We start from the raw sequence: 16,986 nt of genomic DNA on the forward strand, positions 1-16,986 counted from the left end.
ATAAACATGTATTCTTGCTTGTACTGCATGGCATTAGAGGTAATATATATTTCCCATTAATTCAATTCTACATGGATTTTAAATAACATACCACGCAAGCAACAAACACAATTGTATTCAATTTCTTCCACAAACATTTACTTCTGACTTTTAAGCCTTTGCTAAGTTTTCAAGGTCAAATGACTTAACTTGGTAGAGAAAACATGGAATGTTCCACAAATGCGTGGATGTGGAAATCAAGGAAAGCAATTATAGTGAGGAAGGAACACAGTATACATGTTAACTCCAGTTGAACTAAACTGTTGCTTTGATAGACAGTCTATCAACTAACTCCTTGTTCAGCTCTTGTTAGGTGTTGCTACCATTTCTATTTCTAATATTCTATAGTGGATGATGCTTCTATGCTATCTTAGTTTCCTATAGCAACTGATTCTTCACAGACCCCAGTGAAGGAATATGTTCCTACAATCTCTTTGACAATGCAGGCTCTGAGGTTCAGAAGGTCTGCTAATGCATTCTAGCCCACACACTTCTATGTATAGAACACCTACAGTGATGAGGGTAGGACCAGCGGAACAGATTAAAGCTCTGGTGTACAGAAATCTGTGCATTTATCATCATGTGGATGCTGTCCTCGGAACTGCACTGTGGTGATAGGTACCACAGCAAAAAAAAACTTGTGGACTTTGTGTGCTACCACACCACAGCAACTCCTTCAGGAGCTCCCTGGATCTTCACTCATCTCTGTTTATCAGAACTGGTATTGAATATAAAATAGTTGCAGTGTCAAAACAGAATTAAGCAAGTTGAATCCAACCGGGATCTGGTGGACTCGCCACTGGATATAAACCACCCTTTCTCTGCTGTGGGACTGAGAGTCAGCAGCAAGGGAAATAGCTGAATAGAAATGAGGGAAGTTTGCAGACTGCAGAAATAGACAGGTGGCCACTGTCGACACAAAATGCCAGGACCACTCAGAAGGTGGTAACAGGAGGCTCAGTAAATTAACATTACCAGAAAGCTGTTCCTTTAACAGTGTTTCTTTCATATTGTTTGAAATCCATGTCAGATTAGATTGCTATCAGTTTCTTAATGACAATTATATAAAAGAACCCCACACTCATGTTCTGCTCTGCATTTTGCTGAATTTAGAGTACATTAAAGACAATTCATTTCATAGCAAATAGAACAGTTGTGAATATATTCTCCTCACTTTTGGTGTACAAGGTGGCCATACCATCGCAAAGGACATGTGGTAGACTTTCAGAGAACTCACAGTTTCAGAAATCATGGATACGGGAAACATTCTACCTAATATAACATCTTAAGACTCTGTGAAAGGACAGAGACATGCTAGCTTTTAGAGAAGAAAAAGATAATAGTCTGGTTTTGACAACCAAGATGGAAAGCCAGCCCTATGGCTCTATCTAGCAGAGAAGGTTCTAGCAAAGAGCACTATGAGGGCTCAAGCTAGAGGAAATGGTTGATTGAACAGTGAGGCCTGATATGAAAAAGATGCCTAGGGAGTGGGGCAGCACAGCTACACAAGAGCAGGAATGGCCTCCTCTCTTGGACCACCACAAGGGGCTGTACTAAGTCCTGGTTGTACTCTATGGATGGATGAGGATGTGTGGGCAGTAGCTGCTGTCAACCATGCCCAGAAAGTCTGCTTACCATAGATGGCTACTGACAGCACCAAGTGGGTGGAGAAGCCTTACCTTGTCTGGATCAGTGGTTGTGATGACCCACACACAGTGAGCATTGTCTTCATACTGCACTGGGTAGTTAGGGGAGGTGATGACACCACTCGGCCCACGAAGGTTTGATCCACATGTCCTGGCTGGAAACAGATGGAAACAAAACAGTTTGCCCAGCAGTCCATCAGACACCACCATGTGGAATAAGAGGTTTTAATTTGTCTTTTAAAAAGAGGTTCAGTTTTTAGGTAGCATACAAAATAATGAGTATCAATCAGACATTCTCATGTATGAGTATAAGTTGAAATGAATATAATATAAAATGAGTATAATGAACATATTTGTCCCTTTCAACTCCCACCCAGTCCTCTTCTCTACATATGACCACACACACCATCTGCTTTTAGATATAAGGGTATACTTTAATCTAGTTTTCACACAAGAAAGAAAATAAGCACTGTTTTTGCTTTACTCCCCTGTCCCTTCCCACACAGATCTGCTTCTACATTCATGTTCTATGTAGGTATAAATACAAATTTCTATTTAAATCTAGATTCTTCATAGGAGAAGAAAAACATGACATTTTAATTTTTTCAAAAAAGATAATTACATCATTTTCCCCTCCCTTTGTCCCTCCAGACCCTGACTCATGCCTCTTCTCCAATCTCTTTCAAATTCTTGAATTCTTTTCATTTAATTGGTACATAAATATTTGTTAGAGAGTGTGCATGTGCCTCTGTGTGTCTGTGTGTGTGTGTGTGAGAGAGAGAGAGAGAGAGAGAGAGAGTTTCAAAATATATAATATTGAGCCAGTATAATATTTAAGTATATTCTAAAAAGACTTATTTTCAATTTACTTGCATGAACATGTCTGTGTATGGATATGAATATGTGAGTTTAAAGGGGAAGATGCCTACAAGATACAGAAGAGGGTATAGGATCCTCTGGTGCAGGAATAACAGGCAGTTTCTAGCTAACCATTGTGGCTACCAGAAACTGCGCCTGGTTCCTTTGAAAGAGGAGCAAGTGTTTTTTAAATTCTGAGACATCTCTTCAGTCTCCATGAAGTTTACTTATAGTAGGTCATGATGTAAAATTGGCAGTTGTCTTTTGCTCAGTTTTCAGGAACCTTGCCTAATATTTCAGATACAGGTGAGGATACCCTGTTAAAGGAAATATGCAAAGATATTGTCACTCATTGTCACAAAGCCATGGAAAGATCAATATCTAATCAGTCTATTTCAGAATCTGCTGGGGGCACAAAACCTCATTTCCTATGTACCCATTTGTACACAGAGTCTGTATATCCATCTATCTGTGCACAGAGCCAGTGAGTTACAGAAAAGAGCTCAGTACACTGGGATTTGGGGCCAGTGTCACATCTCAGAATACACTTTAAATGCAGCTTCATCTCTGCTAAGCTTTGTTCTATTTCTTTCAAATAAGGATGGTGGAAGCAATGTCAAAGTCTCACTCGATGCTCAGATTCTATTTCACAAAAGCGATGCCAAGTCTTAAAGCACAATGAAGATAGGAACTTGAGTGTATTGTGCTGTTGAAAGCTTAAAGGAAGTAGAAACAATGACTCCAAAAGCAAAAGAACACATCGTTGTCCCTTTCTTCATCTTGAAGCTAGAATGAAAAAGCAACTGAAGCCGTAAACTGTAAAACCAAAGAAAATGGCATGCTTTGTGATAAAAAGTATTTCAATCACCCCATTCTTTCTCAAGGTTTTATTTTTTTTCCAAATCATCAGATAACTTGGAAATCTAATATCAGTGTGGGTTCTTGGTTGAATATTAATAACTCAAATTGGGCTTAAGAAAAAAAAATGAAAAGGCTACTTTTATGAGAAAGTACATGCAAAGATCTGCCTGCCATTATCCTAGACACTGCCATGCACAAAGCATAGCTGGCCATGCAGTGGGTTAGTCTAGATACCTTCACACAGAGAGCTTACCTGGTAAAGCATCTGTCCTGTTCATGACCCATGCTCTCTCTTCCCACTAGCCCTTGGCTGATGATACATTCAGACCAATTGGTTTCTAGGAGACTCACCTCTAGCATCAACACTGTAGATCTCCTGACCTGAAGGGGCTTGTGGGGAACTCAGGAACCTCCACTCACCCCAGCAGGAATACACAATCTCCTCTCTAGCCTCTATTTATATTAAGATGATTTAAACTGTGAATGATCCTGGAAATAATAACACTCCTCTGTAGAAGTCATGACTCTCTCTCTCTCTCTGCCACTATTTCTCCCCAGCTTTGGCTTCTCAGGCTGTGAGACTGGGGCTTCTGTTTACTTTATGGTACAAGCTTAGCACCAAGAACAGAGGCTGAAGTCCTTCATATGAGGTTGAGAGTCGCATCCAGTAACTTATAAGTTGATGAGTATGCACTACAGACATAATTAGCTAAAAAATTGTCAATTCTATATGCATAAACACATTAAATATGACATTTTAAATACCAGCATTTTCTACCTAAAGGAATTGTTAAAATAAAGGATGAGACTAGTTTTTCAAATCCTCTTGGGCATAGAGTAGCTCCACAGGTTGCCCACAAGAGCTTTCTGCGAGCATGGACCTACTCTAGATGCTGATCTTCACTCTGTAATATGTGTATTTTAAGAACATGTTTTCAGAAAAGATCAACTTCTAATGTGAAATTTGTCTAAAGCATGTTTACATTGCTGGCATTAGCTAAAAAGTCTTAATAAAAGTTTCCACTGATATATCTTGAGTAATAGTGTCTTTATGTTGTGTTTCAACTTTGCTACACCTCATAATTAAAAGTTCGTGTAAATACATTGTTAATCATGAATATATATTGGTTTGGCTTTGAATAAGGGTAATGACAGAGATAGCTAAGTAGTTAAGCTTTGAGAAGACATATTTGAAGATGTCAGAAGTTATTCCACTACATTCCCACTGACGATTTGGCCTCCTCCAGTCACTAGGCCCCACTATCCCTAGCAGAAAAGTTCACAGAATCTAACACTGCCCCTTCCCTTGCTGTGTGCCTCTGTGGCCTGTGTTGAAGTATAACCTTTCAACTGACTTACCAAAACTTTGATTCAGAACTTCATGAAATTTATCACACACATTTCTGAGAAATGATTCTTACAGGGAGTCTGTGTTTTTACTGAGCTGTCACAAAAAAATAAAATAGTTAACTAAACATGTAAATCAGTAGTAGAGTCCTTGCTTAGCATGTATGAAGCCCTTGTTTTCAACCACAGTGCCACTCAGGTTAAACAAACAAACAAACAAACAAACAAACAAATTATGAGGTTAAGAAGAGACAGGTAGAAAAGAGCATCAGAAGAGAAGATATGAAGCAAGATGGAGTGTTCCATTGAATAGGAGGCAGTAACGGAACATCAATGGGTCAAGGGAGCTTAGTAATTGCGGTCAGCATGTGCCACTCTCCTTCTGTTGGACCTTCAATAGCCCACATGATGTAAGAGAAGTCTTGTTGGAAGACAAAAAAGAAAGGGTGTGCATAGGCTCCATTACAGAATGGGAATGAGGCTGGTAGGAACTTGGCCAGCTGTACCTGAACAGGAGCAGATAGAAAGCTCTGGGAACTCACACAATCTTTGAGTCAGAAATCCAGAAGTCTGAACCTCTGCAATGCCCTCTGATTTTTACTCAGACAAAGAAGTTTCTTGCTTCTTATTGTAAAGGCATGAAGCTCCTATGATCTGAGAGAGCTGGAGCGGCCTGCCCTGGTTGGCAGTGGGAAGTTTTATGATGTTTTTGAAGATAAAGCAACTTCTGATCTTGTAGTGCTTGTTTTCCTAACTAGACATTCAAACAGTCCATGAAGTCTTTAAACTACATAAGTAATCACTATGCACCAGGAACCAGGACCTTTAAGAGTAATCTTTGTGTTTCGTGTCACCAACATGCAAGATGTGTGCTTATGTGCAGTGTAGTTCAGTGTTACTGTCACTCTTCTGAAGACCTGGCCCCAGTCAACATCTGACAATATAATATCTTATTCATGCTAAATGTCCTCGAGCAGTCACTGTGCCCTAATGTGGAACAAAGGTTGCCCCTGGAGAGGTTTCTATGTGTGTAGCCTCAAGATTCACTGATAATTATACATTCCAAATAAAATGAGAATTTATAAAACAATGTGTTGAAAATGTAATTCTTTAAGAAGAAAAAATGGACTTTTCACTTAATATGGTGCTTGTTAAATCCCAAAGCTAAGGGGACATTATGGAGGAGCGTGTAGACAGACGGTAAGAACCAGAAGTAGTGTGTATCTGTATTGAAACATTATTTTCTGGACATGACAAGATAATTGCACATATGAACTCACAGACATTGTGACTGCAAACACAAGACTATACATGATCAAGTCATCCACAGGTGAGGGAGCGATTTATGAAGCTGCACCCTAACTAAGGAGCTGTAGATAAAGGATGGCTGTTTGGGGTGAGAATGTAAGTTTTCTTCAGGGTTCCCAAGGTTTGATGAGTGGTCCTATTTCCATGTACTTACAGATAGCACCAAGTGACTCACAAGATTAAGTAAAGTAGCACACGAAGTTGGAATGGAGAAGGGGTAGAGGAGGAAGGGAGCAACAGGATGGGAGAAAAATGGAGGGGGGCTAGTCAAAACACATTATATTCATACATAAATCCATTCTTCCTAGAGGCAGCAGTGAACATTTATCACCTGACTGATGAATATATTAAATGAAAAACACAGCTCCTTCACATGACCCAACTCACCTAAAGAATTTCTGGGTTTGGGAGTTCAAACCTGACATCCCAGCACTTGTGACTATAAAGCAGGAGGGTTTCCATGAGTTTGATGCTAGTATAAGCTAAAGGTAAAACCAGGTCTCAAAACAAATTATAATACAATAAAATAAAAGTATTTACTTATTTATTTAGATCCTAGGATATCCTTCCCATTCTATTATAACAATTTATTCAAATTAGCTAATGGGTAAAAAATTTGATTTCAATATCCTTAAATTATCACAACAGCTGGAATCACATGGGAAGCTTTTGAAACAAATCACTAGATCATATATTATAGAATATATTTAGCATATATACGATTAATATATAAACAATATGATATATAATATACAGTATATTTCTTGTAGTTTTTAAGATAATAAATTATTATTTTAAAATGTCTACATGATCATCTGAAATGAGGACAGAGATTAGGGTGCCGGAGTTAAGGGTTGCTTGGCTACCTGTCTTCTTACCTGGGGTCCAGGGCCACCACATGCAGTTACCAGCCTCTGTGTCCCATCTGTTTTGTCTAAAGTCTCTTACTGTGCTTGATTACCATAGAAACTATTATTGTACCCAAGAGTCATCTGAGAACTGTACTAAAGGACAAGAGCCTGTTCTCACACATGGCTTTGACATTTCAGTATACATGTGGAAGAACTGCTGACTGCCTACCATGATCTGAACACCAAGGTTACAGCAGAGATTGAGGCTAACTAAATTCCTTGCATGAATCAAGAAACAAAGAAACACATGCAATATTTAAGGAAAAATTCAGATACACCATGCTGTCAGGAAATGAGAGAGTTGGGGAGAGGTCCAGAGAATGAAGTTGGTGATGGGAGAAAATGGGTAACAGAAAGATTTCAGATGCACTGACATCTGACAAAGGTACAAGATGTACAGTGGAGAAAAGCAAGGCCAGTAGCCATGGCTCCCATATGGGATTGGCACCAACTCTGTTCATTCCAGGTTATTGTCTGTCCACAGTATAGCCAGGCAATATAATTATGAATCCATCCCTTACAGAAACACCTTGAAAAAATATGCAGAAAAATACAGTTTTCCTAAGTACCCTTCAATTTCAAAGCTCAACAATTTCCAGTCACAGGTACTTCTGCTAACTCAGAACAACCAAGGAATCTCTGTGATGTTTCCTTTAACTCTCTACCACAACTGCTTAGACAAATAACCACTATATGAAATATAATTCTATTATTGATGCTAGACCTGTGATGCAACAGCATAAAGCTTTTCTCTGGTGTAAATAATCTTTTCATTACCATTTAAAAGGTCACTTCTGCAAAGGCGTAAAACTTGGAGAGAAAGGAAAATGCATAACAGCCTCAGTCCATGACAAGTTAATACGTTAAGGATAATTCTAGTTAACCTCACCTGGAATCCTCAGGTAATAATAACTCTATGCTGTGACCCAGGCTGCCTCCAATTAACTTTTGTGTAACTGGGGTTACAATGGAAAATAACACTTCACTTTTCTTATGTGCCCTTTCAATGCAAGGAACCAATCAAGTCCTCATGTTAGATCCAACCAGGAAGGCACATCAGCGTAGAGACCCCTTCTGTATTCATCTTCTCTAGGGCTCAAGAGATGAAATACCAACCCGAATATTTCACTTAAATAAAGCTATATCATCTCCTTGTCTTTTTTGTTTGCTTATTTTTTTTCCTATTGCCAGTTAAGGATGCTTATGCAGTTTTAAACAGCTTGTAATGTTTTACCCTGAGAAAAAAAATCATAATAGCTGTTTTCATATCTCTAAATGAACTATGCATAATTTCAAATGGAATATGGATTCCCTTGTGTAATTACTGAGCTGAGACAACATTCATCTGTTTGGTAACTGGAGGGAAAGGTAATGTCCCCAGTCCTCCAGGCTAATTAGATAATGCAAGCTTTGGCAAACCACACCAGCTTCAAGACCCAGGGTCACTTGTGACTCATAGTGTGTTACCTACAGCTTCAATCAGACACTCCCCAAGGAGAGAAGGCTCGGTAATAACCTAATAGATAGAGACTCTTTGTGGAGCTGGGAACCTTAAAGACCAGGGCTTACTTTATCCAGTGACCTTAAATATCCTTATGTTTATCTTGGTCTCAATGCTCAGAGTAGTCAGTCCTATGTGATAGAAGACTGGCTTTGGAATATATGCCTGACATGATTAATCCATGGGCTCTCATAATATCCAGGAATGAAATGAGGAATCCACACCAGGTTGTTATCGCTCTACAAACTACATGTAAGGGTGGCAAAAATGAGCTTTGGACATTGCATTCACTGTAGGGAACTTTTCACAGCTGGATAAATGTCCCCACAGTCAGCTTTGAGTAGATTGCACCCCCAGTATGGAACTCACCCATAGCTTGTCAAATGCTTCTACAATCTATTTTGAGAACTATTTGAAACTTAGAGAAGTGTGATATCCACTTCTCTGTACTTGTTAGAGACACGGCATCATCTTTTTATAGAAATAGAGAAGAGCTCAATTTTTAGCTCGTTGTGATCAGTGAGTCAATCCGTCATCAGGCGTCAGTAAGGGGTCATTCAAAGGAAGGAATGAGGACATCTTCACACTTGAAAAGGGCCAGTCTGGAAAACCTATGGATTTTAATTGAAGAAAGTCCATTCTGCTATGGATGCCATCCAGAAAAATGGCTATGAGTCACCGAGATGTGCCCTCACAACACCCTTAAGGCATTGGTGACTCAAAGGCTGGGAAGCAGACATACTGTATCTAAAGCAGTGCTGGTTAATCCATGAGGCAGGCCCAGCATGGCTGGTCAGAAGGCAGGCATCTCAGACCCATCAGACTCACACAGTATTCCCGTGGAACAGTGTGTGCGAAAAGGTTCAGAATACAGACATCACATTGTAACCTTTACATCAATGTAGAGAAAATATTTCTGGTGCTTGTATCCAATAAATATATCAAGAAAGCTAAATTCACCCATTTTATTTTGGTGCTTAGAGCTAGCTGTTTGATAGTTGTAAGATGGTGTGCGTGGTGTGAACTTTACCTGTGTGTGTGTGTGTGTGTGTGTGTTATAGGGGGCATGTAATATCCTCAGAACAAGTCTAGACAGGTGAGATCAGCTGATGTGATGATTCGAATAGTCTTGCCCACAGAGTGGCCCTATTTGGAGATGTGGCCTTGTTGGAGGAAGTGTCACTGTAGTAGTAGACTTTAAGACATTTGTCCTAACTGCCTAGAGGCCAGTCTTATCCTGTTTCCTTTTGGAATAAGATGTTAAACTCCCAGCTCCTCCTGTGCCATGCTTGCCTAGGTACTGTCATGTTCCTGCCTTGATGATAATTGAACGAATCTCTGAAGCTGTAAGCCATCCCCAGTTAAATATTGTCCTTGTAAGAGTTGCCTTGGTCAGGGTGTCCAGAGCTGTAAAACCCTAACTAAGACAGCTGGCACGACATTGTGAAGGAGCTATGAACCTGTCCAAACATAGGGGAGGGGATAAAGTGGTTCTGAGTTTAAAACTTCTGGTTTCTTCTTGTGAATGGCCTCATTCTGCTCACTATAAATCTGGGAGTCATTCATGTTCCTAGAAGTAAGCCCAATGATTTTCAAAAGTGTAACCATAGAAATCATGAGGTATCTCACATCTGTGATCCCAGGACAGAGGAGGCAGAGGGTGGAGGATGCTACAGGGAAGTCCATATGTTAACCCTGATGTGACTGTCACTCACTCAGGAAGACAGGCACAGAAACATCCCAGCCCCCTGCCAGCAGGCACTATGTTACATTAATTGAATTTTGTGAATAAACAAATAAGTGGAATTAACTCAATGCAGGAAATGTATATTAAAGTGTTAAAGACAAGGATTCATTAAATAAATATGTAGTTGAATCTGAAGAAAGTTTATATCTAGACTTTCTATTTACTTAAAATATTAAATGCTTTCAAACTCTGCTTGATTAGAAATTTTACAATAAAATGGGCTAACATTAGTCTTGTTTGACTTTTTTTTCAAGTGTTGAAAGAACACATGAGTGTGTGTATGTATGTGTGTGTGTGTGTGTGCGCTGATCTACTGTAAAATTTATCAGTATGACATATATAGTGGCTTTAGTATTTTCTTTTAAATTTGTATTGCATTTAATTTATTTATTTTGGAGAGTGGTATATAGGTACCACAGTAGACCTGTGGAGGTCAGAGGACAATTTGTGAGAGTCAGTTCTTTCTACCACATGGAAGGATGGAATTCCTATGGGAAGATTTGGCAATAAATACTCCGACTCACTGGCTCATTTTGTTAGCCATAGCTTTTGTTGTTATTTATTTGTTGATTGATTTACTTTATATCCAGATCACATCCCCCTACCACCTTTTCTTCCAGTCCCACCCTTACAAATACTTTTCCCTATTTCCCTCTCCCCTTATCCTCAGAGAACTGGAAGCCCCCCCCCCCCCTTGTGTACACCCACAATGGGACATCTAGTTGCAGTAGGACTAGACACATCCTTTCCCAGTGAGGCCCAACCAGGCAGTCCAGGTAGGGAAAGGGGATCTAATGGCAGGCAACAGAGTCAGAGACAGCCCCAGCTCCAATTGTTAGGGGACCCGCATGAAGACCAAACTACACATCTGCTAGGGTGTTTTAGGTCTCATCCTGCATTCTCTTTGGTTGGTGGCTCAGTCTCTGCAAGCCACTATGGAAAACAGCATGAAATTAAAAGGTACTGAAGGTTTTATCTTGTCTGCTGTGGCAAATGCCAGTAAACTATATCCTCTATTAGAAAACTATCCCAAGAACTTGCTCCAGGTAAAAAAGAACAGTATTCTAGAACATTAAAGGGGATAATTCAATCAAAATAGATCTAACTGACAGAGCTGAAAAGCAAATAAAGCAACTTCTACTGTTGGGGTGCTGGGATGTTTCAGTACCTGTCTTCCTGAGTGAGTGACAGTCAAATCAGGGTTAGCATCCGGGCCTCCCAACAATGTAGCATCCTCCTCCCTCTGCCTCCTCTGTCCCAGGACCACAGGTGTGAGATAGTACATGATTTCTGTCATTTCATCTTTGGAAATACACAGCACAGGGTCATTATTTACTGTTCATATTATCTACCAGGACTTCTCAATTCAAAGGACTGGAGTGTTTTCTTTCAAGATGTGATCAAAAAAGCCATGAACATCCACAAGGAATAGTCGACTGGGCTTCTCTGGCAGGCAGTGCTCAGGCAGGGCCCTTTGCAAACTGCTGCAGTGACTGTTGATCAGTGTGGGCATTGTGTGTGTGGAAAAATATTATAAACACAACAACACATGATTCAGCCATCCTTTTAAAAGGCTACAAGGGTCAGGGGCTGGAAAGGTGGATCAGTGTTAAAAGTCTTCTGATGCTAGGATTGAGGACCCCCAGCATCCATGTAAAAGTCAGGCCTGGCAGGTGTAGAACCCAATACCGAGGGAAAAAGTCACACATATCCTAAGGAAGCATGAAAGGGTGGCTCAAATAGACCCCATAATTAAAAATTAAGGCGGGGAACTATTAGGAAAGTTATTCAACATTGAACTCTGGCCTCCATGCATGCATGCATGGGTAAACACACCTGTGCACACACATGAACAAAACTGGTAACTGACTAAATATCTACATGGACGGGGAAGATGTTATTTATGAAAATTTCTATGGTCCAGTTAGTGCTTTATTTTTTTTTAAACTATTAGTTCATACAGGTTATCTTATGAGATAGATGCAAAAAACGACATAAAGTCCAAACCTAGTTTTCATTTAATTTCAAAATGTTTTTCATATAAAACAGCCAAGTCAATTTTCTATTGGACTCTATATGGTTTCAAAACGTTAGAATAGGATTTATATATCTCATAAGAGTATTGATATTTTATTTCTGCTTAATTTCATGTATATCATTTGAAGAAAGTTGATGGTGACTATTTTCTTTGGCAAACCACATCATAGTGTAGTTTAAAGGAGTATACTATGAATGGCTGGCAAGACAGCGTGGCATTTATTATACGAAGTACCACCATAATGTTGGAAAGAGACGACCATCTTCTCAAAGTTATCCTGGCCTCCATAGATCCACACACATGCATATGTAAATAAATAAATGTAAATGATGTGAAAAACCTGTGATTAATAAACTGAGATCTGAGACCATGCTGACAAATTCCGTTACTCATTTCATTCACAGTGCCACCAAAGGGCTAGAAGTTTAAGGTTTGTTACACATCCTTATGTGCATACACACTGTACACATATAAATAGAACTACCAACATATGGTGCATATGTGTTTGTGTGAGCTCAATGTATCAGATTTGCTCATAGCTATTCTACCACGAAAACTTTGGTAGCCATAGAGGAATCACACCCTACCAAACCTTGAGGAACTTTCTTCTGACCCACATCATCACGAAGACACACATACTACCAAATCCTCTCCTTGCTACTAAACATGCCTTTCAAGTAAACTTCACCCTGTGTTCAGGAGCATATCCTGGCCTAGGGAGAGTCTGGGCCACCTTACCTCGACAGATGGGTCGGTGGTCACTCCATGCTGCAAGGGTCTCGGTGACTCTTTGACAGGTGATGCCCTTGGCACCTTGGAGTACATAATTGTCCTCACAGGAGAACTGCACATTTGCACCAACCCTAGACAGCGCAAAGAAGAAGACAGTTCAAAATTACCAACAGAAGAAGCACACCAGCAGATGATCTAATGCTGTCACTCTGCTCTAACAATGTAGCATACCCAGGAATCCACAGGAGACTCTTTTGTGTGTTGGTAGTTATAGAAATTTTAGAGTAGGTCACAGGTAGTCCAGGCTAACCTTAAGCTTGCCACACAAATGAGGATAAGATTGAACTCTCTAAAGATTATGCTGAGGGGTCACCTTGTAAACCTTAAGGGTCACCTCAAAAAAATAGAAGAAAGTAGAGGTAGCATTCAAAAAATTTTAAAGGTTTTATTTATTTATTTATTTATTTATTTATTTAGCGTGTATGGGTGTTTCACCTGCATGTACATATGAGTTCAGAAGAAGGGGCTGGGTTACAGATGTTTTGTGAGCTGCCATGTAGGTGCTCAGAACTGAACCTGGGTCCTCTGTCATAGCTATTGGTGCCCTTAATTGCCAGTCCATTGCTGCAGCATCCAAAGAAGGTTTATGAATTAAACAGGAATATACATATGAGTGAATTTTGGACTCTGAATTGTCTTATGTGACTAAATATTTTACAGAAGCAAGGAAAGAAAGAGTCCAATACAACGTCTCTGCAAAAGATCTATATTCCTACCATCAACTATCACCATACCCCTTAGAACATTCAGAAATACATCTTACAGGAAAAGAAACATTTATCACTTATCTTAGGGAAGAGCAATACATTCATCCTAGAATAAGATAAAAGACTGTTTTGGCTCCAGACACAAATCTAAAAACATGAAGGGTGATTATTGGACTCAGTGACAGGGCGTGGTCCAGGATGACAGTTTGACAGGAGCATGAGGCACTGTGCACATTAGAGGACAAGGTAGTGTGTGAGGCCACCATCACACTGAGGACACTGAATTCTTCCCTGCCTACCATCGGAGTGGACAGCTGGAGTGTTTTTCTGTCCCACTGGTCAATTATTAGCAGGATAGCAATTCTACTCAGCTAGATGTTGAGCAAACATGAGTAAAAGCAGGAATCTTTGGGGAAGAGATGACAGCCATCCATGTAGATCCATGAGGTCGATAATGGATAAAATATAAGGAATACATAAGCATATTTCCTTTCCTGCTGATGGAGCAGAGACATCTCACAAGGGATATTGGAATTAATATTTCTCAAGCCTCATGATAAATCAACCCACAATTGCATGCTACTCTTTCTGGTGATAGTCCTGAAGGTGTCAAAAAGTCATTAATTCTGAGTCAACCCAACTGGCAAAATTCATGGGTTAATGACCTAACTACTTTTCCATCTTGCTTCATAAGAATTAATATGCAAACCAGTGCTTATTTAAGAGAGTTTGAAGTACATGGAATTTCCAGTTTATTAGTCCAAAAAGCTGTCTTTATACCATCTGCCAAGAACAACTGGACTTCTGTAATACAGATTTTGAAAAAAAAGATAAATATGAAATATGAGCTTTTAGGTTAAAATGTGTTATAACCACATGTAATTCTGTCCCGTTGCCAGTATGACTGTCTCCAAAAACCTCTATAATTTGTAGTCATTCTCCAATAACCCCTGGTGATTAGACTTTATTTCAACATCTAAACTATAGTTAATAGGTTATATAAATCTACCAATTTTGTCTTAAAACCAATTATTACATATCTGTTTCTTATCCACAGTTTATTTCCTATCTACCTGTCTTTACTTGAATTTCTATATTTTCATTACTTCTTCTGAACATATGCACATTGAATAGATACCATGTCACACTCTAGGAATCAGATGGGCAGAAATAGATAAAATATACTAAGTCTCAAGGAGATAAGAGAAGAAAATAACAATAAGTAAACCTTAATAAAAAATGAATGTGAAAGAACCAAAGTGATAATGATTAAAACTGGGGTAGCAGAAAAGGAACAATGTGACAGTCTGCCACAATGTTCTGTGGCCCTCTTAATCTGAGATGCTAATTGCTAACATGCTGTTTCAAGGGTGGGAGATATTAGGGCAGGTAAATGGAGTTAGTATATCTGCCTGTCACCTGATATACTGCAATCAAATCACAGGCTAAATTGACCCCAAATTTTCAGTATAGAAAAAAAAACATTTACAGAGTGAAGAGACATATACCAAAAGGGAGAAAACATGTGACATCCAGATACAGTAAACAGATGGCTCAAAGCAGGAGCGAACCAATGTCAGATTTTAAAGTGTGTGGAGACAGACTTCAGGGTAACATGGCCATTCCTGGGCATCTATGCAATAGACTGTATCCTACTACGGATATGTATGCTCAGCTATGTCCCTCACATCTCTGTTCACGATAGCCCGGATATGGAAACAGCAGAATGGAGGGTGAAATGTGGTGGCTATAAGTGATACAATTCTGTCCAGCCATAAAGAAAGAGGCAACCAGGTAGAACCAGAAAACATACTTATGAAGGCCACCCACATCCAGAAAGTGGGAGTGAGCATCAGATCTCCAACTTTGTTTGTTCAACTTGGATTCCAGGATCCAACAGAAGTCAGGAAACTAGAAATTATCATTGATGGGAAGTGGGCTGAAAGATCTTAAGGAGGGGAGAATCATAGACAATGGTGAAATGAAGAAAGGTGGATAATGGAGCAGGAGGTTCAGGTGGGGACATGGATGGGTATTGGGAGAGAGGAAAGGGTAGAGGAGAACTAACTAAAATCAAGGATGTTTGAGAAAGCCATATGGAAGCCTACTATTTTATAAGTTACACACACACAGACACACACACACACACACACACCATTTTTATATAAAATCATTTAGCTAGCATTACACTTACAGGGGACCATGTTTCTGTCAGTATCCAGGTCATTAAACAAAAAGCCCAGAGTTAGTGTGTGTTACTTTTCCTCTAGCTGTTGACTAGTGGGGGACAGAGGTTGTCCTGGAGAGCCCCTAAACAATACAGGCCAGTGTAATTACTTACTCTTGGTTCCCTGTATGAATATGGTGGCAATAATGGTACGATAGCACACAACTTTAGTCCTAGCACTTGGGAGACTGAGGCTGGTTGGTGGATCTCTGTGAGTTCCATGCCAGCCTGTTCTACATAAGGAGTTCCAAGTTTTCTAGAGCTACACATTGAGATTTTGTCTGAAAACAAATAAACAATCACATATTGCTTATGATGCCATAGACATTTGTTAACAGACACAGAGAAGTCAGGTATATACTTATTGGGAATTTTCATCAACAGTGTTAGGCATCTATAAACACTGAACTATAAGCACTGGAGTGGCAAGACATGCCACTGGGGATTTCATGGGAGCAAGAGTTTCACAAATGTTATGGAGGTGACTAACCTCTCTGCTTGGACTTCAGCATGGCTTCACTGGAGGAAACAGACACCCGATGCTGCAACACTATGAAGGAACAAGCAAAAGAGGAGGTCCTGGGCCCTGGAGGTGAATCTATTGCAATTACTTTGCAAAGTGGGCACAGTGTCAAAGTGGTCCCCTACACTGTGTCTCTATATGGACAGCATTGCTCTCTTACCTAATCAGAGCAGGGTTTTTTTTTTTTTTTTTTTTTTTTTTTTTGTCTGTGTATTGCAAAGTAGTTGATGCAGAAACTCACAACTGATCAGAACATAGGGAACAAGTTTCAGTGCTGTGCTCAGCCACACATGGGACATCTATATTAACTGCCCAAAGGTTTGGGACAATCATGGATGAGAGTGGAAACACTATAAGATTTAGATATCAGGGAGGACATGAGGAAAACATTGTCTTCAAGTCCTGATAGGACAACACTCAGGAACTCATGGTTTGTATGGATGAGGCCAGTAAGCATTCCAGCACAGAGGGAGGAAAAGTT

General features: G+C 39.7%; 1 protein-coding gene across 2 annotated transcripts in view; it reads right to left on the minus strand.

Annotated features, from left to right (window-relative positions):
* Csmd1 (CUB and Sushi multiple domains 1) overlaps positions 1 to 16,986 on the minus strand; it is a 1,522,453-nt gene that overhangs the window by 410,020 nt on the left and 1,095,447 nt on the right. For both annotated transcript variants that reach the window (XM_076913874.1, XM_034520246.2), the window contains exons 9-10: positions 12,995 to 13,119; positions 1,719 to 1,840 (exon numbers count right to left, since the gene is read on the minus strand). In XM_076913874.1, the coding sequence (XP_076769989.1) occupies positions 1,719 to 1,840; positions 12,995 to 13,119 (247 nt within the window). The remainder of the gene's footprint in view (positions 1 to 1,718; positions 1,841 to 12,994; positions 13,120 to 16,986) is intronic.

Source organism: Arvicanthis niloticus, chromosome 16 (genome assembly GCF_011762505.2).
Source record: "Arvicanthis niloticus isolate mArvNil1 chromosome 16, mArvNil1.pat.X, whole genome shotgun sequence".
NCBI lineage: Eukaryota > Metazoa > Chordata > Mammalia > Rodentia > Muridae > Arvicanthis > Arvicanthis niloticus.